The sequence below is a fragment of the Thamnophis elegans genome, chromosome 12 (assembly GCF_009769535.1).
Source record: "Thamnophis elegans isolate rThaEle1 chromosome 12, rThaEle1.pri, whole genome shotgun sequence".
NCBI lineage: Eukaryota > Metazoa > Chordata > Lepidosauria > Squamata > Colubridae > Thamnophis > Thamnophis elegans.
In genome coordinates, this window is record NC_045552.1 from 60,558,727 (window position 1) to 60,583,876 (window position 25,150).

The window sequence follows — 25,150 nt, forward strand, 5'->3', positions numbered from 1 at the left end:
TTTGCAAAAGCAGGCAAGTATGAAAACGCTGCTCCCTCTTGTGGGAGCGATGAACAGCTTCAAGCAAAGTAATCTGAGAGAGATTTACTACTGTAGTCATTCTGCCCAACAACTCTGGATTAGCCGGGCTCTTATACTCTATCCGAGCAACCCTATTAACAAGGGTCAACAAGGGTGGACAAGGAGATAAGAATTTTAATGTCGGAGATCAGAAATGCAAGATGCTGCCGCAGCATTCTTGACAGAGGTAAGGGCAAAATCTCCAGATGAGATGGGACTTCACAGACTGTCTCCCAGTGTCCAAGTGAATGTCACTCCCTTCGCACATGGCTTCGAACCTTATCCTCCAAAGGATTAATAAAATGGCTTCAGCCAGGTAAAGACTGCCCTTAAAAGAAAAGTTATTTCTTTCTGTTATATACAGAATGGCTTTTGGAGTGGCGCGATGTTCTAGAGGTAGAGCTCTTGCCTCACAATCAGAAAGCTGAGAGTTCGATCCTAGGTAGAGGCAGGTATTTCTTTCTCTGGTCACAATGAGAATGTATCTGCTGAACAACACTCCACATTGGCAACAGGAAGGGCATCCGGCCATTAAACACTCTGCTGGTTCCATTCAGTTGCCCAGACTCCACCCCACAAGGGATTATGAGGACGTTAAAAGATTATGATAAACTGAATGGCTTTTCTGAATGTGAATAAGGAGCTATTTTACCCTTCTTAAATGTAAATCTCCAAACTCCTAAATTTTGTAGTTATAAACTTATCTGTCTTTGGTAGAATTTGTCCACTATGCTTATGTTCTCCTGCCCTGCAGCCTCTGTTTTAGACTTCAAACTCCGTAAGATTCTATCTGGAATCAGGAATGTCTATTCCTATTTTTGGCCGTTTCTAGAATTTCTCTAGGATAAAATAATTGCAAGGAATTTGATTTCTTACCATTCAGATGTGGAACCATGCACAAGCTATTGTGTGGGAAACCTAGAGTGGGTTTAACTTAAAAGAGAAGGGAAGAAAGAGGCCAAAAAACATGAGCGTGATGTTTTATATCCCCCAAATATTGGGTAAAATTCCCAGCTACACCTTTCCAGATACAACATGGCACATGCTATTTTGCATCAGCGTATCTTGTCTTTAATGTCAACTAAGACGATTATTTTTAAATACAATTCAGAGCTAAAGAGGGGGAGAAAACAAATCACGATGTTCAGTATTTTATACTTCGCAGTTAAATTTTTCATAACATCAAGAACGAAAAAGGAATCGATTCTACAAACACTGCAGTTAAGTAGATACAGAATGTACAATGAAAAATTGTATATACAAGTCCGTTTCAATATACATTGTGGCAGAAAATTAGGAAACAGTTCAGAGATAGACAGACAGACAGATAGCTCTCCATCTGAAGCATCCTCGCCAAAGTTTAAAAACGCTCTCTTTACTTTGGTTATGAAGCTCACATTTCTTTTCATCCATTTTACACACTATTGTCTCTCAACCAGGTTATAAACAGCACATTTGAGGCCACAAGCGCTGCTCTCTGCCTTCACAAGTAAGAAGCTCATGATCTCGACCTGATTTACTAACAATCGCTTTTGAATGGATTGACCAAATCACCATATAAACCACCCCAATTTCCCACAAGACCTCAAGAGCAACCTCAGAAACATTGACCTCAGATTCCCTCCAGCAACTGTATCCTAAAAACCAATGTACCAAAAGAACAGAGAATGCCATGACAAACACTGTGATCTGTTGGATCACCAAAAATGGGTTGCTAACCTTCCAAAGGATCGACAAGTTAACTATTGCTGAAGTGAGCCAGAGGGAGGAGGTGGGGATAGTTCAAGTGGAGATAAGGGCACAAACCTATGAGTGTTTCTTTTAGAATTAAGACATTTGGCTAACGTTCTAGAAGATTCTCTACAGCTATGATACAGGATCCTTGAAAAGGACTTTACAGTCGTGTATATATACAATTTGATGTAGATAATCTGTCTCTAGAAACTCTTTTTGTTTCAACACCATGTAGAAAAATAAAACAAACAAAATGGAAAGGAGTAACGTCTTTACTCTAGATCAAGAAAGTATCTCAGCTGTTAGGAAACTACCAAACAGCTTCTAGACAATCTTTTTTTTAATACGAACTTTTCTCCTTTGTTTAAAGTCAAATACTTGGCTTATTGGAACATTTGTAGTGGGTGAGGAAACAAGAATGCACAGACAGACACAAAATGTAAACAGGTTTTTCATAGTTACATTCAGCTAACAGAACAGCCATTTAAAAAAAAAAAAAGAAGAATTTCAGTGCTCCTTCTAAGTTTTGCAATAGAAGTCGATTACTTGTTCTCTCAATTGCTTAAGTTATTTTATTAAATATTTATGCAGCTTGTAAACAGCTTACAATAAATAGAACAGGCAATGGGCTACAAAATAGCTCCTTTCTATATTCTAACATTGCTTTTGAATTTGTAAAATAAAAAAACAAGAAAAAAACAAAAACATGTGGCTTTAGACCACAGCTTAGTCAAAATCGTCTTGAATTTTTAAAACTACTTTACCAGATGTTAACCAGGAATCAATACTGAGTCACTGTAAACAATCATTATTTTAACAGACAGGTGACAAATTAGCTGGGGAGGGCAGGATTAAAGCAATTGGAAACTTTGGGGTAATTATAGAAATAAAGGACTAGAAGATATAGAGGGGGTCACACTTCTTCAACATTTGTTACAACACTGAGTATTGGGCTACAACAACATTTTAATCCGCCTTAGTACTCACAGAGTATGATTTGGCTACAGTACTTTAGAATAATTTTCCTGTTCTTGAGCAGAGTCAATGATTATAACTAAATGTAACAATGCTCCAAAACTACAATCCGGAAGTGAAAATTAAAAATTGAAGAGGAATTTGGCTTGTAGAAATAATCTAGTGAATTTTAAACATCTATAAATATTTGACATCTATCCAATATTGCATACATTACCCTAATATGGATCAACTAGAATGTTGAAATACAATTTAAATAGTTCCCCTATATAAACCACAGGGGGAAGGGGAAAAAACAGAAAAGCTTCACATTCTGTTTCAGTCATCAAAGATTACTGCTTCATGCATACCTGGAATAAATCTTTTTCTTAATTACAGATTATCTGAAAATGCTGGAATGAGTAAACTACAGGCAAACTACAGTTTTGTCTAATCACGCCTAGATTTTTAAATCAGATGAAAGAACAAAATGGTTAGTTTAAAACAGAGAAAGGTGTTTCCATCCCAAAGCAAGCAATACACAGCTTGACTCTGGAAGCATGTGCATCTAAAATCAAAGTATTAATTCCCCCTGCCCTCCCCCCCACCACTCCCCATAGCATTTGGGACAGAGAAAAAAATACATCTCAGTTCTTCTGCACAAATAATGGAAGCTTAAATTATTTTGAAGCAACATCGTAGAACATTGCAATATTCTGCAGTTTCTTCATCTCGTGGCACTTCTTCAATATTAGCGATCAATGTTAACTAAAGGGCAGTGCAGCCCTTCAACTGAATTTGTAATGCGTGGGTTTTTTTTTCAATATAAAAAATTCTCTTCTATGTACAATGGTGGCTTGCTTTGGGGTTCTTCAAGAAAAAAAAGCAGGATGAGCTAAATTATGCTTTGAAAAACTTTGGGGCACTTTGATCTTCTTTCTTCTTGCCATTTTTGCCCCCAAACTTCCACATTAAGCAATAAGAAGAAGAAGAAAAGAAATCAAATTAATTTTAAGGCACAAGACACTTTGGGGATTTGGAACAGAGGAAGAAATACATGTGGTTGGGGGGGGGGGGGGGAGGGAAGAAATACGTATTTGTCAATAGACATTTATTTGTTCTCCATGGCTTGATACCAAACTCCAGATCACCTATAAAATGACTGCCTTACCAAGCTCTACGTGTAAAGGATCGTTGTGACTAATCCAAAATATACTTGCTTGCTTTGCAGTGGAAAACAGGGAGAAAAACACAGGTTTAAAGTCACCAACTGGATCACCGGAACGGTCCTGACACACAGTGTTAAGTCACACAGCTCTGAAACCCCCACATTAAATGAAATTACAGTGGTAATTCCAGGAAACCTAAGCTATTACGTCTTAGGCTTTGATACAACTGCAGTGGCAAAGAAGAAGAAAAGTCCTGGCAAAAGCGTATTCTTCTTTTTGCAGACTATATTCCTTTAACCGTTAAGACTTACGTCGCAGGAAGACAGAAGGAAATGTTTTCCAATTTAAAAAAAAAAACTCTTTTCTTTCCATAATTTTAACAATCAAATCCAAATTAAATTAAAACCAGCGGGTTGCTCTGAAAGCAAAATAATCCAGCCTACGTATTATTATTATTTTTGAAGGACGTCTTCCTGATTTTCCTACGATTTTGCAAAGAAGAAAAGCCGAACGACCCAAAGTAGTCAAGCACAGGTTAAGTGGTGGTGGGAGGAGGAGGAGGAGGAGGAGGAGGAGGAGGAGGAGGAGGGCGGCTAGTCCCGATTCAATCCTCGTTTTGGTACAAGTGTATGTAAACAAGAGAGTGAAGCTTAAGGCTTAGAAAGAACACCCATCGTGACATTCCCATCTCACATCAAGACGTCCACGTCTCCTTCGTGGTCCTCTTCGGTCACTTTTAACGACAAGACCTCTTCGTTCAGGAACAAGCCGCTCAGCCTTTCCTTCCGCGCCTGACGCTGCTCTTTCAGCTGCCTCTTGCGCAGAGCCTTCTGCTGAAGCTTCCGCTGCTTGGAGCGTTTCTGTCAAAACAGGAGGGGGGGGGGGGAAGAAGTCCCACTCAGTTTTTCACTTTTAAGATCAGATGAGAGCTTTCTATTGCCCCCCACCCCCTTTTTTTCTGTGAACGCCCTGGCATATTTTAAAAAATGAAATCTTGAAGCCCGCTCTCAATACGTGTCTATGTGTGTGTGTTTGTATGTCTTGTTCAGTAAACAGTTAACTTATTAACCTGGTTGTTAAGTGAATCTGGTTTCCCCATTGACTTTGCTTGCCAGAAGATAGCAAAAGGGAATCGTGTGACTCCAGGAACAGTGCAACTTCATAAATGTGAGCCAGCTGCCAAGCATCTGAATTTTGATCACATTACCATGGGGAGGCTGCAAAGGTCGTAACTATGAAAAACGGCCATCGGTCACATTTTTCAGTGACATAACTTTGAATGGTCACTAAATGAACTGTTGGAAGTTGAGGACTTCACATATGTGTCTGCATATATGAGATGGATGGATGGATGGATGGATGGATGGATGGATGGATGGATGGATGCATGCATGCATGCATGGACGGACAGACACACATACACATACACATATATACATATAAATCACAGTCCATTTTGAATAGACAACTTTTTAGGCTCAACTCTAAAAAGATACAGATATCTCTATCAGTCCTTGACTTATGACCAAAGTTATTTTTTAATCCATAATACATTTTTATAAGGTTATAAGGTAATGTAAAATGTGAAATACCAAAGTAAATAAAAGAGCAGTGAGAGGGGAAGGGAAAGGGGAGAGAGAAGTAAGGAAAAGAAAAAGAAACATTGAATTCTGAATCTCTCTGACTTTGACTTCCGATCATTCAAAGTTATGATGGACCCCTCAAATGGTACTTATGGCCAGTTTCCGAAGTTCCAACATCTGACACACACACACACACACAGATCCCATTCAACCACAATTCAGGCACCCAGCCACTGTCCTGTATTTACGGTGCCTTCCAGTGTAGGGCAAAAATGCCTCCTAGCAACAATGGGTTTACTTAAACGACTGCAAAGTGGGAGCTTTACTTTTGAATCCCGAATGCGTTCCGCAGCGCTTGTCGACAAATTATTCTCACTATGAGCCCGACTCAGGTTGGCGCTGGAATTCGAACCCGAGTTCCCAATGCTTGAACTGCTGCTGCTAGCCGAGCTGACCATACTGGCGCTGCTGCTGCTGGCGCTGACGCCGCTCACACCGCTGGCACTGCCCCCACTGTAGCTGCTCCTCTTCCAGGTCTCCCTGGCAGACCGCTGCCGAGGGCCGTGCTCCTTAATGTAATTTCTGACCTAAAGGGACAGGTAAGTGGCAACGGGTTAGGAACTGCAATAGACCACCACCACCACCATTCCACTATTACAGCAACAATTTCTATGCAGAACTGTCTTTTAAAGGTGTTCCACACCATCAGAAGGTCACTTCCAGCCCTGACTAGCAACTCTAGGGCATCTTTTATGAGTCCGATGATATTTGGGGATCCCAAATGCTTTAAAACCTTGTGTTGTGAGATCCTTGGATGATTTCAGAGTGTGAAGTTCTGATTGGTGATAGTTATAACTAAGAGCAACATCAAAATGATTTCCTTTGTCCCTGTATATCAGGGGTAGTCAACCTTTTTATACCTACCGCCCACTTTTGTATCTCTGTTAGGAGTAAAATTTTCTAACCGCCCACCGGTTCCACAGTAATGGTGATCCCTACTGCCCAACATGAAAGCTGGAACGCCCACTAGTGGGCGGTTGGGACAAGGTTGACTACCACTGCTGTATATGTTACTGAAATGAAGGTTAAAAGTAGAGAATATCCTGCAATAGCAATAGCACTTAGACTTTTATATAGTGCTTCACAGTGCTTTACATCTCTAAGTGGTTTACAGAGTCAGCCTCTTGCCCTCAACTATCTGAGTCCTCATTTTATCCGCTTCGGAAGGATGGGAAGGCTGAGTCAACCTTGAGCTGGTGAGAATCGAACTCCTCGCAGTCAGTAGAATCAGCTTGCAATTCTGCCTTTCAATCCGCTGTGCCACCACGGCTCTCAGCAATGGATCTTTTCACAAATCTCTGTGTGCAACCATTCAATTTTGGAACTCAAAATCAACCCCTAGCTGTTGATTTTTCTACATTTGTACCAAGTTCCGCTTCAGGAATCTCACAGATCTAGTAAAGAAACACCAGCTGTCTGTATCAGGGCTATAGATTAATACAGAATCTTCTTGGCCTAAGCAGTGATTATAACAATAATCTTTATTATAATCATTGGCCAATTCAAAAAGAAAGCAAATTCAAAGGCAGCACATAAAACTCAACAACAAAAATGTAGCACTTATGAAGCTGATATCGGTCAAAGTAGAGCATATTTTACGAAGAGCAAATCAAAACCACGTTCAGCCAAAAGAGAATCTCAATCAGCCAGACAGGAAACTGCAGTAAATAAATTGTATTGGTGTGACCAGAAATCTGAATAGGTGGAGAGTTATTAGCTGCAACCATGCACACTTAAAAAAAAAAAAAAAAAAGGCAGCATAGCAAAATGGGGGTTATTGTTTCAGGAATTCCTTCACCAAAGGAATGGGACACCATATAATTTTCCTCCGAAACTGCTGTTGGAAGGGTATTATTATTATTTTGTGCTAAAAAAGATCATCCTTTATAGATTCTTAACTGGAGATGGGAAGGCCTGGAAAAACGTGGAAAATTGGAGGGGGGGGGAATAGGTTTTTTTCCAAACAGCTTTGAAAAAAACAACAACCCAAAAATGATTTTTCCCTCTAATTTTTCCATTTTTTCCCCCCGAGGCCTTCCCGTCTCTATATCTTGGTTGTATTACACTAACTACTTTTGATTAACTTTACACTCAATCCAGTCTGGCATTTGCTGTTTGGACTCGTTCAAGTATAAATCCGGAGACCACGGAACAGGATGTTCCGTACTTACAGAGATATATGCAGCAGAGCAACCTCAGACAGGCTGTGAGAAGGGAGCAGGGGTTTGACATTTGCAAGACCAGAGGCTGCTTTCACATACCTGTTTCAGCTTTTCATCTGTGAGGCAGTTCAGTTCGATAATGAATTCATTGTCTGTGGGTGAAATCTGAGCCGTTGGATCAATAATTTTGATAATATCAAGCTGCTCCCGAAGACCCATTTCCATACTGACTTTCCGACTCAGATACTCAATATATTCCACCTGGAAACAAAACCAACAAATATTTAACATTATATAATGTTGCCAAAAGGCATCGCTTACAGAAGCCAAATGGCTGCTTGGCAACTGGCATGTATTTATGATGGCTGCAGTATCGTGTGAACGCCTTTTGAAACCTTTCCATCTGGCTTCCGACAAGCAAAGCCAATGGCAGAAGAAAGATTCGTTTAACGACTGCCTGATTTGCTTAAGAAATGCAACGAGTCTGGTGTGACTGACTTAACAACTGCCTTGCTTCACAACAAAAATTCTAGTCCCAAATGTGGTCATAGGTCAAGGACTACCTGCATTCCTTCAGATTTGGGTCTAATTAATTAATTAACTAGTCTAACTGACTCTCTTGCTAGCATAATGTACTGTAAGAGACCCTCTTCTTTCTTTATTACTTGATCTGGCTCCTTTGCATACCCCCATGCCAGTCCCAGTCCCAAGCCCAGGGCCGTATTTTGGAAAAGACTCACCGGTCTTCCAAATTGCCAAGGATTTTACCTGCTCATCGTTGGTCATGGCACTCCAGGGAAGTTCATCGAGATTCCGGTGCTTGTTCTTCTTTTTTGGAAGCAGGCAAGGGGAGCTTGGGATGCTGGGAATGATGTCAGACAGCACATCACTCCCGCTTGCAATGTCACTGCCGGGCAGCTTAAATAGAACAAAATCAGAATATCTGCTTAATAATGCCTACGGATTATTAACACTTGATAAATAAATTAAATCCAGACTCAAGCCTAAACAGAGTAACATGAAAGACATTCCGCTGCAGAAGCAGTGTTTTGTTTTTTAAATAACCATATCTAAGGTAGTGTATCTCATCCTTCAGCAGTTTTCAGACATGTGGACTTCAATTCCCAGAATTCCCCACCCAGCACAGCTGGGAATTGAAGTCCACGCATCTTAAAAGTGGGTGAGGGCGAGAAACCTGATCCCACCATCCTTCCAAAGGACTTCCACAATCATTTGTGATGAGACAAGGACATACGAAGGGCAGTTACAGGAATTCAGTAGGTTTAGGGAAAAGAAGGACTAGGAGGGACATGACAGCAGCCTTCCAATATCTGTGGGGCTGCAGCAAAGAAGATTTGGGGGTCCAAAGCACCAGAAGGCAAGACAAGAAACAATGAGTGGAAATGCTGGTCTAACATTTTGAGGGTTGTTCTAACAATTCTGGCAGCATTGGACAGCACAGTTTCTCCCCTTTGCCCAAGCCACTGCAAACTCATATATATATATTTCTTTACCTGCCATTCAAATTCACTGTCTGACCAGTCCCAGTACGTGCTAATGGAGGAAGAGACATCGCTACAGACACTCCCCTCAGGGAAGAGGTCAAAAGAGGTTAACTCCTGATCATCCAAGAGAGAGAAACAATCATCCTGGTCACCCACAGAGACTGAAGAGAAGAGCTCCTCGCTGCATTCAGAGCTGGCTACGCTTGTGCCACAAGAGGTTAAGTGCCATCTGAAAAAGAAAAGGTCAATATTGAAACAAAGTAAGAGAAGCAGGAAATGCTACTTATTTTAAAGGACTGTCTCAAGAATCTTGCCACCCTTCCCATTTTTCTTTTTTTTTCTTTTTGCTTCTTATTGTACTTTTTTCTTAGTTTTAATGTTCTGTCATCACTCAGCTTTGCTGGGAACTGGGTAACATTCAGATGTTATAAGTTATCATTTAGAAAGCAGAGTATTCTAAGCAATCCAATTGATCATGTGTCATTAAGACAGCGTTATTTCTTAGCAACCATCCAATTTTCTGCAAGAAGAAATAACCCAAACACTCTACCTTAAATGCCCGGAGCTGGGATTATGAAAGAGGTAGAAGACAAGTTGAATCTTACCCCTCTCCTACAAATGCAATCAAATCAAAACTCACTTCCTTTCTACAGCATTTCAAAAACAGTACTCATCTACAAATACAGCAATATTTGTAGTAGTTACGTTACTTATAGTGAATTAGCCAATGCTAAAATCTCAGCTGGGAAGATGTGTGTCAGGCAACACAAATATTTTGCCACTGTATGTCCACAAATAAGCATGTAAGGCACCCCAGATGTTGCTTTTGCAGTTACAAAAATAACCGCAAAGGTAGCAATTCAGAGAACCCCCAAAGACAAAATTAGCAAATAACTACCGTACATTTCCTGCATTGGCTTTCTTGGTCATGTGAAGGGGCAGAAAACTTTCCCTGACCACTTCTGCTGTTAAGAAGCAACAGTTAAGTAATACCTACAAAACATGAATGGGTCTGTAAATAGCCCGCAAATGCAAGAGGGGAGGGGGTCCCTGCAATGTCCAGAGTTGTCTGGAGTTTAAATTGATAGAAATCAACCAACCAATTACTATCACTTGAAATTCCACCATCCTTCACAATTTTGTTTAACAGGAGACAAGAACCTCTGAAGAACGACTGCAGAAACTGAGCATGCCTACCTTAATGAAAAGAAGGACTAGGGGTGACATGATAGCCGGTCCCAATATTTGAGGGGCTGCCACAGAGGGGAGGGGTCAACCTATTCTCCAAAGCACCTCAAGGCAAGGCAAGAAGTGATGGAGGGACGTGTCTATGGAAATTCTCAGTCATCCAGGTCAGGGTTGTCCCAAAGGTGCTTTTTTTTTCAAGAGGCAACTGGACTTTCTGGTTTTTCTTTGAAGATGTTTCGTTTCCCATCCAAGAAGTAGAACTGAAGAAGTTGTTTGGATGAGAAGCAAAACGTCTTTTCAAAGAAAAGCCAGAAAGTCCAGTTGCTCTTGAAAAAGCACCTTTGATGGATGGAAGCTTATCAAAGAGAAGCAACCTAGAAGTAAGGAGAAATTTCTTGACAGTGAGAACAATTTATCAGTGGAATTTTGCCTCCAGAAATTGTGAATGCTCAAACACTGGAAATTCTCTAGAAGAAATTGGACAATATTTTGTCCCGAATGGCTTAGAGTTTCCTGCTTGAGCAGAAGATTGGACTACCTTCCAACTCTGTCATTCCATTATCTGCCTAAATTTGATTGTTCTAGAATACTCTGCTAAGAAAATTCAAACTCCTAATTTGGATTCTTATTTAATTTACAACCACAATCGATCCCAAAATTTATGTTGCCAAGTGATAAAACTGTTAGGTGAGTTTGCCCCATTTTACAACTTTTCTTGCCACGTTTGTTAAGTGAATCACTGCAGGCATTAAGTTGGTAACCCAGGCGTTATGTGAATCTGGCTTTCTCCCTTCACATTGCTTGCCAGGAGGTCACAAAAGGGGATCCTGTAGCACCCTAGGGACCCGCTGCCACGGTCGTAAATACAAATCCGTTGCAGAGCATCTGAATTTTGCTCATGTGACCGTAGTCGTTCAGTGTGGAAAACGGTCCTGAGTCCCCCGTGGTAACTTTGAAGGGTCCTTAAATGATCTGTTGTAAGTCAAGGACTACCTGTATTCTCCTCCAGATAGAAGAGAATGTTGAAATAGAGATATAGAGGGATAGGAATAGAATAGAGAATAGAATAGACTAACTAGAATATTCTTTATTGCCCAAGTGTGATTGGAAACGCAAGGAATAGGAATGGAATAGGAAACAGAAGACAGGACAGTCTTTATTGGGCAAGTGTGATTGGAAACGGAATAGGAACAGAACAGAATATAGAATGGAATAGACGGAACGGAATGGAACAGGACAGGACAGGACAGTCTTTATTGGGCAAGTATAGAGTACTTATAGAGATCGGTTAGAAAATACATCAAGCAGAATAGAGGGAATAGAATAGAAACAGCATAGCAGGAAGAGACCTTGGAGGTCATCTAGTCCAACCCTCTGTTCAGGCAGGAAACGCGGCCTGCGGGGCCACCCCAACCTTCCAACCCTGCCCGTCCCCTTCCCCGACCTCAGGACCCCTCATCCCCGCCCTGCCTCAGGGACCCAGTCTGCGCGGTGGGGGGGAGGCTCCCTAAGAAAACAAGAGTCCGGTCTCCTCACAACAACAACCCCGTGAGGTAGGCCGGGAGGAGGGTCCCCCCCACAAACACCCGCCCCCCCCCATCCCCGGGCCTCGCCTGTGGGCGTGCAGGCGGCGCAGCGGGTCGGTGCGGTGGCAGGAGGAGAGGTGGCAGCCGAAGTCGCTGACGTCCAGGCAGGCCGGGCCTTCGTCGGCCAGGCGAGGCGGGTGGCGCAGCGGCGGCGGTGGCAGCGGCGAGAGGACGGCGCCGGGCTCGTCGGGCGCCAGGAACTTCTGCGGCTCTTCGCCGGCCATCAGCGCGAGGAAAAGGCCGAGCCGAGCCGGGCCTAGGCCGCCCTCAGCCGGCCGCCATGAGGCAAGTCCCGCCGCGCCGGACGATGGAAAAAGGGTGAAAAAAAATTGCCTCAGGCTGCAGCGCAGGCCGGCCGCCGGAAGTGGCTTTCGCTAACTTCCGCTGTCTGGGAGGGCGAGGAGAGCGCGTTCGCGTAAGGAAGGCGGCCTCTTTCTGGTCTGCAGAGCCCCTTGCGTTGGAAGGTGGGAATGCGCCTTGGGAGCCACAAGTAAGGTGGATTAGGCTCTTTCCTCTTGTAGGAGGTTTCTTTGTATGACTCTCCAACGCTGATATGTAACAATAAGAGCAAACACCACTCGCCTGAAGCACTGATGGTGTTACTTAGTTGGGTCGTGAAAGATCTGCGAGGAAACAAGCAAGCTCAGAGAGCACCAAGGGCCCTACAGTCCCCATCATCATCATCATCATCCATCCATCCATCCATCCATCCATCCATCCATCCATTTATCTATCTACACCGGTGTTTCTCAATTATTCATCCATCTATTCACCCATCCATCCATCTATCTGTCTCCACAGGTATTCTCAACTTTTCACCCATCCATCCATTTCTCTATCTACCCTGGGGTTTTTCAACTATCCACCCATCCATCTATCCTATTTATCTATCTAAATCAATGCCTCTCATCCATCCACCCACCAGTGTTTCTGGCTGGGCTAGAAGGGAGTGGGGCTTTGCTCTCTGCTTATATGCAGGCCCCTTCTAGCACTGAAGATGTTACCTAGATGGATCATGAAATGTCTGCAAGAAAACAGCCAGGCTCAGAGAACCCCAAGGACCCCAAAGTTCTTCTCTTCCCCCTTCTGCTTCTTCTCTTCCACTCCACAAAATCTACTCCTTCTCGCACTGGTTATGTTACCTAGTTGGGTCATGAAATGTCTGCAAGAAAACAACCAAATTCAACGCATCAAGGACCCTACAGTTGAACCCAGATACAAATATTCTCTTCTGTCGGTTCTACTCTTCACTTTAGCTACAATTTGGGCCCATCTATGCATTAACCAACTCCAGATTTCATTACCTTCCCAGCCCAGAGAAGACCAGCCAAGTGCTGCCATCAGTTGATAAAGTCAATGAAGATGTGCACCAGGTTCGAAGTCTGCCCCTTCCTTGAAGATAAAGGATGAGCTAATGGTTAATTCCATGTTTCTCAATCTCAGTGGTTTAAAGATATACGGCCTTCACCTCCCGATATTCCCCAGCCAAGATAGAATTCTGGGAGCTGAAATCTATAGTTCTTCAAGCTGCCAAGGTTGAGAAACATTGGACTAAGTAATCCAGTCTAATGTGTGACTTGATCTGTGTTAATTGGATTAATTAATTCATTAGTGCTCTATTAATCCCACGGGCTGGATTTGGGCTATGCCCCCTACTATGCTTAGTTCAGCACTGTTCAAGGGCAAGCTCTAATTAATCTCTATCTCAAGATAAGGAAAGACATGGGGAATCATTCCAATGACCATATTTTCCTGGAAAAAAATAAATATAAACTTGGGGAAAAAAGGTTATGAGGATTTTAAACTGATGTTTAAAGCATTGTTTTGCAGAGAAAAAAAGTCTTAAGGGCCAAACCAAGGAAAAGTTTTCAAAAGCACACTTTCTAATAAAAAAATATCTACAATCAAACCGTATGATATGTGCATTCATTTTTAAAAGACCATTAAATATCCATGGTTTTTACATGAACATGAAGAACAATGTTTCCATTGGTATGGTAAAAATGAAATGACTCAAATAAAGAACAGAAGTGATTTAAACAATAAATAAATAAAGGGGAATTTTCTGATATAAAATATTGCCCTTTACAATAAAGGACATGTGGTCACTGTAAAGAGAATCCATCAGGCTGGCTTGGAGAATGCAAAAGCAGCCAGAAAGAGGCTGCCACCACGCTGGAGATGAAATTTGCAAATCCAGATGTGGAAAACAACAACTCCCAGCAGCCTCTCGGTCAGCCCGACCAATCGCCAAGCGATCCTTCGGCAAAAAAAAAAAAGCGTCGGCAGTTACGCCTTTCCCTCGCTAGGGGGCGCCCGCGAGGAATGGAACGTTCCCCGGGAATGGGGAAGGTGACGTGAGCAATCGGCTGGGTTTGCTTTTGCAGCGCTTTGCAAAAAAAAACAACTCGGCGCCTGCCTCGCCTTCCTTTTGCGGGGCGAAAGAGCCGCCATGACTGCGGCGGGGAAGGGGGTGTCGCCCCCCTACCTGCCCCTGAGTCTCGCCGGCGAAAGCAGCCTGAACAGGGCCAGTTTTTGGGGGCCTCGCGTACCCCACCAAATGGAAGCCATGGCAAAGAGCCTACAAGAGCTAGAAAAGGAGATTTTCCGGAAACTCCTGAAAGGTAAAAAACAAAAACTCTTGTTCGTTGAAGGAAGCAGGGGGAGCTCCTAAAAGGAGGAAATATTTATTATTTAGTTTATTTATTTAGTTTATCAAACATGTATGAGATAACAGGTATAAGTATATACATGGGCATGAAAACAGGAAATGGGGACAGTAGGACAGAGAGGGCAGGCACGCTGGTGCGCTTATGCACGCCCCCTTACATAAATATAATTGAAATAATTATATTTATTAAATATAATTGGCTTTTGATCATCTTCAGCGTTTCTGCAATTTTGGGAAATTTGGACATGAGAATTGGGACATGAGGATGGGTGATCTTTGGAATTGCACCCTTGGGAGGTGTTTTTTTTTTAAATTAACACTTTTTAATATATATTTAAAAACTCCATATCTTTCTGAACAACGTGTTGTCGGGTACAATTAGTTTTGGATAGAGATACAATAATAATGATAATCATAATATGCATATCTATATTAATCAAATGGTAATAGTATGATTAGCTTATCCATCTTCTTAAAATTTCACTATATAATTAATTATCCTTTTAATCTTTTTAGTTCCTAGCCTCTGTTTCTGTTAGTTAGCCATTGGTAATATAAGTCCCTTTTAAGTGTTAATCTATCCATCTCGGTGTGACCTAAGCGTACTGCATAACATTATCTACTACAGTGTTCTACCTGTCAATGAATACTTCACCTTCAACCACAACAACACACAAGCACACAATACATACAAACTTAAGATAAACCAAACTCGATTGCAGAAAACTCCAGCAACAGAGCGGCCAATGCTGGAATGAGTTACCTGACTGTTGGTACATCCCCAAGCCCCCATCGTTTTAACCTAAGACTGTCTGCAATTGACCTCACCCATTCCTAAGAGGTCTGTAAGTGCATAAGTAGGCACAAGCACACCAATGTGCCTACCATCTCTGTCCCACTGTCCACATTTATTTGTATCCATTTCATGTATTCATAATCTTGTAAATACTTATTTCTATTATCTTATACAAGCTTGACAAAACAAATAAATAAAATAAATCTCAGCACATTCTAATGGTTTTTAATAATACTTTCCTTTCCCTCTCTTTTTTTCCCATTGTTGTACAAACATAATTTTTGCTGCCGTTAACACATGTAAAATTAAATATGTATTCCCTTTATTAGTAAGAAACCCAACAAAAATACGTCTGGTTTGAAATGTCTATATTGCTTCATCATTTTTTTCTAACCATATATGTATTTTAGCATTATTATTTTTTGCCTTTGTGATAATGCAAACCTGGTACCCTTGGGAGCTTCTTCGCACAGGCTGCATAGTATACATGTCATTCCTAATGTTTTACAACTAAGCCAGAGCTCACTTCTTGTTTGGCATCCTTTCTTTTGACAGCTGCAGTATTTCCAATATTTTTTTGTAACGGTAGGCTGCCTCCTTCACCTGCAGAAATTCCTGATCTCTGTAAGACTGAGCAAAATCGCCTGTCTTGAACCCCCCCACCCCCCACCCACCCCCGGGAAAGCTCAAGAAAAGCAGCAGGCACCAAGCAGTGCCCCGAAATCCAACTTGGTCCCATTGGGATGAGCAAAACTGAATATTTGGCTTCGCTTGGTGGTTGAGAGTTGGTTTGATGTAGTAGTGGTTTAATGCACCAGACTAGTAACCAGGAGACTCTGGAGTTCTAGCCCTACCTGGGGCACAAGCCAGCTGGGTGAATTTCTTCTCTCTCAGCCCTTCAGTTACGTCTGAAAATATTGCAAGGAAAGGATTTATGCCAGCAATTATCAGCAGCCAAGGGTCTCTCTTCAGAGTGAGCTGAGTGGCGCATAACAGAATAACAGCGTTGGAAGAGACCTTGGAGATCTTCTAATCCAGGAGTCTCCCCAACCTTTTGGACCTCAGGGCCCACTAAATTCATAATTTTAAATCCCACGGACCACTAATATAATCTGCCTAATGACCAGGTGGGCGGGCCCACCCCGGCTCTTTAGGGCTCCAACAGGAAGCAGTCACTGCCTCTCTCTCCCTCTCTCTCTCTCTCTCTCTCTCTCTCTCTCTCTCTCTCTCTCTCTGTCTGTCTTTCTTTCTTTCTCTCGCCTTCTGCCGATTACCTCCCTCCGACCGATTAGATCGCACAGACTGGGCCTCCTCCGAATCCCATCTGCCAGTCAATGTCGACTGGCGACTACACGGAGGAGAGCCTTTTCTGTTGCAGCTCCGACCCTCTTGAACGACCTCCCCGTCGAGATCCGCACCCTCACCACCATCCAGACCTTCCGCGCAGCCCTTAAGACCTGGCTCTCCCATCAGGCCTGGGGATAGGTTTACAATTTACCCGCCCGAGTGTTGACTGTTGAATGCAAGTTGTGTTTTATTATTTTATTCTGTTCACATATTGTTTGTCTTTTGGTATTGCACCCCCTTCCCTGCGATTGTAAGCCGCCCTGAGTCCCCTCAGGGAAAAGGGCGGCCTATAAATCCTAATAAAATGTAAAAAAAAAAAATGTCAAAAAAAATAGGCTTTCCAAGCAGAGGGAAGACCTGTGGGAGTGCAAGGCCTGGAGGCTCAGCGGGCTGAGATGGTCAGCCAGTTCCAGGCCATGATGCCGTCCCACTGGAACGAGGCCCTCTGGCTCTTTGCCACCAGCGGCTCTTCCCTCCAGCCTTCGCCCAAAGCCCCCCACCAGGAGGCTGAAGCAGACCCCCAAGTCAGAATTTCTGCCCCCCTCCGACCCCCACAAAAAGGCCCCAAAGGGTGAGACTCTCTGCAGCAACACAGGCGTTCATTGCATGTATCCATCCCAGGGAGTGTAGTTTGAGGACCCCCGATTTAGTGCAATATTAAAAAATACAAATATTTTTTCTGCGGACCACCAAAATTTTCTTGCAAAGCACCAGTGGTCCCCAGACCAGCAGTTGGTGAGCACTGGAGTGGTCCAACCCCATGATGCTCAGGCAGGAAACCCTTGAAAGCACCAAAACACAAGGAAAAAACCCAACTCTTTTTGCCTTAGAACCATGAGAGAACGGCAATGCCAGTTTATCTTTTTCTCTGCCTGGAGATTAAAATAGTTTTGTTTCCCAATCAGTGAAAAGAGGCAGCATTTCTTCTCTTCGTTCAAAATATTTCTCTGTGCTCCCCCCCCCCCTCCCCAAAGGTTTGCTTAGGTTCCGTGGTCTTTTGATCTTTTGTGCTATAAATTAAAAAAACAAAACAAATTGGGGGTGTGAAAGAAATTTGCAACAAACTAAAATGTTTGGCAGAGCAGCAGGCTTTTTATCCGTCCTTGAAAAGATCGCAAGGGAAAAGCAAAAGTCTCTGGAAAGGGGAACGTTGGCCTAGAGAGAAAGACCTTGGTGGAGGAACTTCATCCATCATTAGCCAATATGAGATAGGCCTCGCCCTGGATAGGTAAGGCCCAGCCACTGGATTTAGCTTTCCCAGCATTGCTTGGTCCCCCTAAAGCTTCTCCCCTTCCTTCCTTCCTTCCTTCCTTCCTCCCTCCTTTCCTTCCTTTCTTCTTCTTCCTTTTTTCTCACTCCTTCCGTCTCCTTCCTTCTCTCTCCCTCCTTTCTCCTCTCTCCTTTCTCCTTCCTTTCTTCACCCTCCTTTCGCCTCCCTCCTTTCTTACCTTCCCCTTCCTCCCTTCCTTCTCCCCCTCCTTCCTTTCCCTCCTTCCTTTCTCCTCCCTACATTCCTTCCTCTCTCCCTCCCTCTCTCTTCGTCTTTCAAAGATAACCCCTAAAGCTCATTTTGCTGGAAATTAATCGATAAGCATCCATTAAAAACCTCAGTGCAAATAATGCAAAATATTTGGGTCAATTGTTTGATGCGAGTATGACATGCAGGCATGAAAGATGTCAGACCAGTGTTTAAACTTGGTGCCTTTGAGTATTTACGTCTGTGGAGACATACCGTAATCGGGTCCACGATGCTACTTGGGGGGGGGGGTGGGGGGAACAGCCTTGTGGGAATTGTTTGAGTCCTTATTTGGTTTTTTTCATTTCAACAGCCACCGTTGGCGCCTTGGAAGGGAAGGAGTGCCAGGGCTTGGTGAAGACGGTTGCCGAGAGTGCCAGTCTGGCAGAGGAGCAGCTGGCCATCCTCCTCTCTGGCATGTACACCCTCCTCCGTGAAGCTTTGAGGCTCCCTCCGTCGTCCCTCAAGCAAGAAGTGAGTTTCGTGTTTACATTTGAAATTGCGCCACTGATGCAAAAGAGGAGAGCGGATGGGGAGTGCGGAGATGCCAATCAATTCCATAATGCCTTGTTGGGTGAAACACCAAGGAAATTCTGGCGATGAAGGAGCTCGGATGATGTTCCCTCGTTTGGTGAAGAAAAGTCTGCAAGAAAACAACCAAACTCAGGGACTCTCCTCCTCCTCCTCCTCCTTTCTCACTCCCTTCTAGCACTGATGATGTTCCCTCGTTTGGTGATGAAACATCTCCCAGAAAACGACCAGAGTCAGAGGGCGCCAGGGACCCCTACAGTTCAATCGTGAACTCACCGTCTAATGTCTTCTCCCTCTTCCCTTTGACAGGTGTTCAAAGAAGATTTGAAACTGCTCAGGTACGTGTCCTTTTCATTGGTTGGCAGAGACCTTAGCGGAGCGGATGGCCGTTTGGGCCCAGCCCAGGATGCTTTGTAAGAGGCTTCAGGTCCATTAAAGCATCCATTAAGGTTACGGGGACTTCAGCGAGCAGAATTCCCCAGCCAGCTATGCTGCCTCTCCTTCCCTCTCTTGACTGCTTTTCCAGATTTCCCGATCTCTTTCTCTCTCTCTCTTTTTAAAAAAACTTCCCTTGTCTCTGTGCTCCCTTCCTCCTTTTCTCTCCCCCATCGAATAACTGTGTGTGGTTTTCCCCATTTCTTTTTTCTATGACTAACCCAACTATAAAAATTGGATGGTGCAAAAGATTTGGCCAATCCTGAGGGGTTTTCCTTCCATCTCTATCTCTTCTTTTTTTCCTTCTTTTTCCTCGTTCCCTTCTTTCTTCATCTCCCTGCCTTATTTTGCCTCCATTCCTTCCTTCCTTCATCCTTCCCTTCCTTTCTTCTCTTCCTTCTTTCCCCTCTCTCCTTTCCTTTCTTTCCCTCTTTTCCTCCCTCCCTCCATTCCTTCCTTTCTCCTTCCTTCCTCTCTCCCTCCTTCCATCTTTTCCTTCCTTCTCTCTCCTTCCTCCTTCCTCCATTCCTTCCTCCCTCCTTTCTTCCTCCTTCCCTTCTTTCCTTCCTTCCTTCTCCCTCTCTTCCTCCTTTCCCCCCTCTCTCCATTCCTTCCTCTGTCCCTCCCTCTTTTCATCTTTCAAAGTTAATTGTCTGATAATTTGAGAACGAAAGAACTGATTGGGGCTTAATCGATCCTCCCTTCTTTTTCAGGATCCCGGAGGAGTTCATCGCCGATTTTGCCACGGTGGTCTTTGGGAACAGGTGAGTCAGTTTTCCTATCATGTTCTCTTTAGGCCTGCTTTGCTTCCTGCAATAAAATTTCTCAAGGAAGCAATAGGGGAAAACCTGCAACTAAGCTAGCAGTGCGTAAACATAACTCTACGCTCCATAAACAAAATAGTAATGTCCCTTCCTACTGCCTGGAGAAACAGCCCGTTTTTCCAATCTGTTGCCATCTGCACCTCCATCACTGACTGTTTTGGCTCTGCAACCTAACAAGACAGACACAGACTTCAACGGGTAGTCAGAACTGCAGAAAAAACAGTGGCCACCAACCTGCCTTCCATCGAGGACCTGTACACTCAAAAAGAGGGCCGTGAAAATATCTACAGACCCCTCGCATCCTGGACATAAATTGTTTCAACTCCTACCCTCAAAACGACGCTATAGGGCACTGCACACCAAGACAACTAGACACAAGGACAGTTTTTTCCCAACGCCATCACTCTGCTAAACAACTAATTCCCACAAAACTGTCAAACTATTTACTAAGACTGTATTACTATTCTTCTCTTCCTTCCTAGCATCTATCTCTCCACACTTACGACTATAACCATGTTGCTTGTATTTTTCAATTTATATTGTTTTTATTTGTTTCCTAGTACGATTTGATAGCTTATTAGTAACCTTGACTATCACTAAATGTTGTATCTTTTTATTCTTGATGAATGTATTTTATTCTCCTTATGTACACTGAGAGCAAATGCACCAAAGACAAATTCCTTGTCTGTCCAATCACACTTGGCCAATAAAGAATTCCATTCCATTCCATTCCGTTCTATTCTATTCTATTTCCTTGGTCTGCTTTCCAGGCCACATTGCCCCCTTCTTCTTTCTTACAGACGGACCCTCCTCGAAGCTGCTCTTCAGAAACAGGGAAATCGGCTTCTCAGAATCGAAGACTTCAAGTGGAGAGTGGATGTCGCCATTTCAACCAGGTTGGGAATTCTAGCCTGTCTCCCAGTGGGGAAGTTGGTTTGAGTTTGCTTTTGCTTCGAGATCAGGGGGTCTCCAAACTTGGTGACTTTTTAAAGACCTGTGGACTTCAACTCCCAGAATACCCTCTGTTCTAGATCAGAGATCTCCAACCTTGGGCCCCTTTAAGCCGTGTGGACTTCAACTCCCAGAATTCCTCAGCCAGCAAAATTGGCTGAAGAATTCTAGGAATTAAAGCCCGCACGGCTTAAAGGGCCCAAGGTTGGAGACCCCTGTTCTAGATGATCGGTGATTGACAGAAAATCAGGAATGGCAGGTAGATCTGTGTATGATTTATGGCCAATCATTCCTAAATGAGATGCTTGGTATTCCTGGCCTACCCTAATCCAGGTATTGAGTTGCGTATGCAAGTTGTCCCCATTTATGATTCAGATGGAGGACATAAAGTAGATCATTTTGTTCCATTTAATTCTTCCTCCCAATTTATTGTTTTGCTGTGAGGGTCCTTGGTGCTCTCTGAGCTTGGTGGTTTTCTTGCAGACATTTCATTACCAAACTAGGTAACATAATCAGTGCTGATGACTTCACCTAGTTTGGTAATGAAATGTCTGCAAGGAAACAAGGACGCTCAAGAGAGCACCAAGGACCCCGTAGTCCTCCTCCTCCTCCTCTCCACAAACCTCCCTCCCTCCGAGCACTGATGATGTTCCCTAGCTGGGCTATGAAACAACCAGAGAGTTCAGAGAGCCCCAAGGAGCCCTCATGTCAAGCAACAGATTGTTCTCTTTTATTGGCTTCCCCTGGTGGTGAGAGAGGGGGGGGGGGTGGATAGAAATGTGCAAAATCTTGATTCTTGCTTGTGCTCTTATATCTTCTCTCACGGGGTTCATGTTTTGTTTTTCCCAGCTCTCTGGCCCGGGCTTTGCAGCCCTCCATCTTAATGCAGCTGAAGCTCTCGGATGGATCTGCTCATCGCTTTGAAGTAAGCCTTGCTAGCAAGATAGCTAAAGTTGTTTTTAGCAAAGTTCCTTTGAATTTTGGCATAGATTTTTTTCAGCTCAAAATGCTCCCCAGAATCCATGTTTTAGGTCTGAGATTCTAACTTACCTCACAATCCGAGTTGTATGCTAATGTGAATTTTGTGGATGGGAAACTTTTTTTTTACAAAAAAAATTGCATCGTTTAATGAGGTTTTTTTTTAAAAAAACCATTTTTTTAAACGTAGAAATTTAAAGCAAACACAGACACTCTGGAACGCCTTGAGCAATTTCAACCAAACTTAGTACACAGATGACTTACTCTCTGGAAACAAATACTGTGGGGGTAAGACACCCCTAAAACCTTTTAGAGTGTGTTCTGTTACAATACAGCTTGTTGTGCCTTAAAACGACTTCTACTGTGCTGCCATAAAATGGCTTCTACTGTAGAGCGCATTGGAGTTGCCATGGTAACAGCTTCACAGTACTCCACAAGGGGACTCCCTCTGGTAAGGGGGAAAATCCAACATTAGAAATTATGTTTGGTCCGGGCATTTTCCCCCTATAAATGAATACCAGGACGCTGGGTTATTAGCTAGTTATTAAATAAATGTGGAAAGTTATAAATGTTACAAAGATTCCAATTCAACTCATTAAAGTTTGAATTTTCTTTCATTTTGTTTTATCTGTCAGGTCCCCGTGGCCAAATTCCAAGAATTAAGATACAACATCGCTCTCATCTTAAAGGAGATGAACGACTTAGAGAAAAGAAGCATTTTGAAGATACAGGACTGAACATTGAAAACAAAGAAACTATCAGGTTTTCAACAGAGGAAGAGTTTACAGCTCGGAGAAAACACAAGGACACCTTTTTGTCTGTGCGTGATTGTGTGTGTTGTTGTCCAACCTTACAAGAGCTGGCTGTACTTTTGTTTTTCTTTTATTATTTTCTGGGTCAGAAACTGCTGGTTAGAAGGTTGTTTACGTGACTTTAAAAAAAAAGCAACTTTGAATTCTCCGCATGAATGTTCATAGTATCCTAATACCTATTTAACCCTTTTTATGTATGATTCATTCCAGATGTTTAAAAAATAATAATTATAATTATTACCAGGAGAGCCTTTTCAGATGAACTGTGGGATTCATTTGCCTGGTTCGTTTCAGAGTGTTGGATCTGCGTGCACTGAACCGGCTCTTAGTCCTTTTGGAGTGGGGGAAATCCCCCGTTAAAGAGCAGCAAAATCCAGAATTCACTTTCCTCCCAACAACCCTGCAAAATAGCAAGGAGCCAGTTTGTTCTAGTGTTGTGATGGGGAAACCGGCATGCGTGCCAGAGATAGCACGTAGAGCCCTCTGTGGGCTTGTGCGCTGTTGGGCCAACTGGCCTTCACGGATACCCAAGTGCCGGAAAACAGGCGGAAAACGGTGCCAAAACCACCCAAAAAATAGGCACGCGGGCGCCAGCCTGGTTTCTGGCAGGCAGGCATGGGCGTTCCGTGGTGGCGCAGTGCTTAGAATGAAGTATTGCAGGCTGACTCTGCCCATGGCCAGCTGTTCGAATCTCACCAGGCTCAAGGTTGACTCAGCCTTCCATCCTTCCGAGGTGGGTGAAATGATCCAGATTGCTGGGTGTAAACGGCTTAGAGAAGCCGAGGTGTATATAAGTCTAAGGGCTCCTGTTTTTGCCTGGCTTAATGCTTCTCAACCTTTGCCATTTTAAGATGTGTGGACTTTAACTCCCAGAATCCTCCAGCCAGCATTGCCAACAAAAGCATCCTCAGAGATGTCAAGACCCACAACATCCCTGCCTCCAGGGTACACACTCCAGCCACGAAGTCCCGCAATTGGAACTAGAAGGGGTCCCGGAGGTCATCTAGTCTAAAGCAAAGCAGATCTTCCCACATTTTCATTCCCTCCCTCCCCCCCTTCCTATCTAGATTTATAGCATCTTGGATTTGTTTTTGGTTCTTTTACATCATAAACTGCAGGACAGAGACAATTTCTTGTTGTTGGCACACCACTTCGTTTTTTTTTTTTTTTTTTTGGCTAAAGTGCTCTTTGTTCGTTCCAAACTGTTTCTTGTAATAGGAAGTGGGCAGGGACTCCCATCTGAGCAGAAATACACAATGCCAAAGGGCATGTTGACCAAACAAAATTATTCAGCTACCCCAACCCAATGGGTTGATGGATCAGGTGGACAACTGAAGAAGGGAATGGCTGCTCACATAACCTACGCTGTTTAAAAAAACCATATTAGTGTGAGAAATCAACAGTTGGAAGGGACCTTGTAGGTCATCTAGTCAACAACCCACCCCCCCCCACCCAAGCAGGAGACCCTACACCTTTTCCGACAGGGGGCAGCCCAGTCTCTTTTTGAAAGCCTCCAGTGGTGAAGCTCCCACAACTTCCGAAGGCAACTCCTGTTCCTTTGGTTGATGGTTCTCACTGTCAGGAAATTCCTCCTTATTTCCAGGTTGAATCTCTCCTTGCTCAGTTTCCATCTGTTATTCCTTGTCTGGCCTGCATGGGCTTTGGAAAACAGCTTGACCCCTCTCCCTCCTCCTCTCTGGGGTAGCCCCTCAAGTATTGGAAGACTGCTTATCATGTCTCCCCTGGTCCTTCTCTTCCCTAGACCAGCCATGCCCAGTTCCTGCAACCGTTCATCGGATGTTTCAGCCTCCAGTCCCCTCATCCTCTTTGTTGCTCTTCTCTGCACTCTTTCTTCACATCTTTTTTATGGTGTGGGGACCAAAACTGGATGCAGGATTCTAGGCGTGGTCTTAAAGAAAGGATTACAAGACTGTCCCAATTTTTTGGCTGATTCTGACTTTGCTACAATGACTTTGAAATAAGGGTTCAAAAGTAGACCCCACTTTATTTACACCAGTGTTTTCCAAATTTGGCGACTTCGGAAGAGGTGGTGAGTTCAAGTTCCGCCATAACAAATGAAAGGCAGCTGGGTGACTTTGAGCCAGCCCTTCCCTCTCTCGGACCGGCCCACTTCACAGGGTTGTTGCTATGTTGAAAATAGGAGGAATGCGTGTTCACCGCCTTGAGTTACTCGTAAGAATAAAAAGTGAGATACTAATAAATGTGGACTTCCAACTTCTAAAATTTCCTGGGTAGGATGCCAGATATGGGCGCTTCCTCTATTGGCT

General features: G+C 43.4%; 3 protein-coding genes across 3 annotated transcripts in view; 1 reads left to right on the forward strand and 2 right to left on the reverse strand.

Annotated features, from left to right (window-relative positions):
- Positions 1-4,671, reverse strand: part of IL1RAPL2 (interleukin 1 receptor accessory protein like 2) — a 381,614-nt gene extending 376,943 nt beyond the window's left edge. The window contains exon 1 of the mRNA XM_032227415.1: positions 4,611-4,671. The gene's annotated coding sequence lies outside the window, so the exon portion shown is untranslated. The remainder of the gene's footprint in view (positions 1-4,610) is intronic.
- FAM199X (family with sequence similarity 199, X-linked) lies at positions 1,116-12,369 on the reverse strand. Its single transcript, XM_032227417.1, has 6 exons — positions 12,029-12,369; positions 9,237-9,456; positions 8,491-8,640; positions 7,822-7,983; positions 5,827-6,087; positions 1,116-4,777 (listed from the first exon to the last, which is right to left on the reverse strand). Exons 1-6 carry the CDS (start codon positions 12,223-12,225, stop codon positions 4,607-4,609), a joined length of 1,161 nt encoding a protein of 386 aa, XP_032083308.1. The 5' UTR covers positions 12,226-12,369; the 3' UTR covers positions 1,116-4,606.
- Positions 12,370-14,453: 2,084 nt separating this feature from the next.
- Positions 14,454-23,119, forward strand: COMMD5 (COMM domain containing 5). Its single transcript, XM_032228627.1, has 7 exons — positions 14,454-14,625; positions 18,645-18,805; positions 19,172-19,200; positions 20,011-20,061; positions 20,922-21,017; positions 21,922-21,997; positions 22,686-23,119. Exons 1-7 carry the CDS (start codon positions 14,454-14,456, stop codon positions 22,785-22,787), a joined length of 687 nt encoding a protein of 228 aa, XP_032084518.1. The 3' UTR covers positions 22,788-23,119.
- The last annotated feature ends 2,031 nt before the right edge of the window (positions 23,120-25,150 follow it).

Bases quoted from the DNA above. Each gene is read 5' to 3' on its own strand.
- FAM199X (XM_032227417.1), bottom strand. From the start codon at position 12,225: ATGGCCGGCGAAGAGCCGCAGAAGTTCCTGGCGCCCGACGAGCCCGGC. The intron at 7,984-8,490 runs GTAAAATCCTTG...TTTTGTTTCCAG, and splicing joins CCATGACCAACGATGAGCAG to GTGGAATATATTGAGTATCT. The intron at 6,088-7,821 runs GTATGTGAAAGC...CTGTCCCTTTAG, and splicing joins CAGATGAAAAGCTGAAACAG to GTCAGAAATTACATTAAGGA.
- COMMD5 (XM_032228627.1), top strand. From the start codon at position 14,454: ATGACTGCGGCGGGGAAGGGGGTGTCGCCCCCCTACCTGCCCCTGAGT. The intron at 14,626-18,644 runs GTAAAAAACAAA...TCATTTCAACAG, and splicing joins TTTCCGGAAACTCCTGAAAG to CCACCGTTGGCGCCTTGGAA. The intron at 21,018-21,921 runs GTTGGGAATTCT...TGTTTTTCCCAG, and splicing joins GATGTCGCCATTTCAACCAG to CTCTCTGGCCCGGGCTTTGC.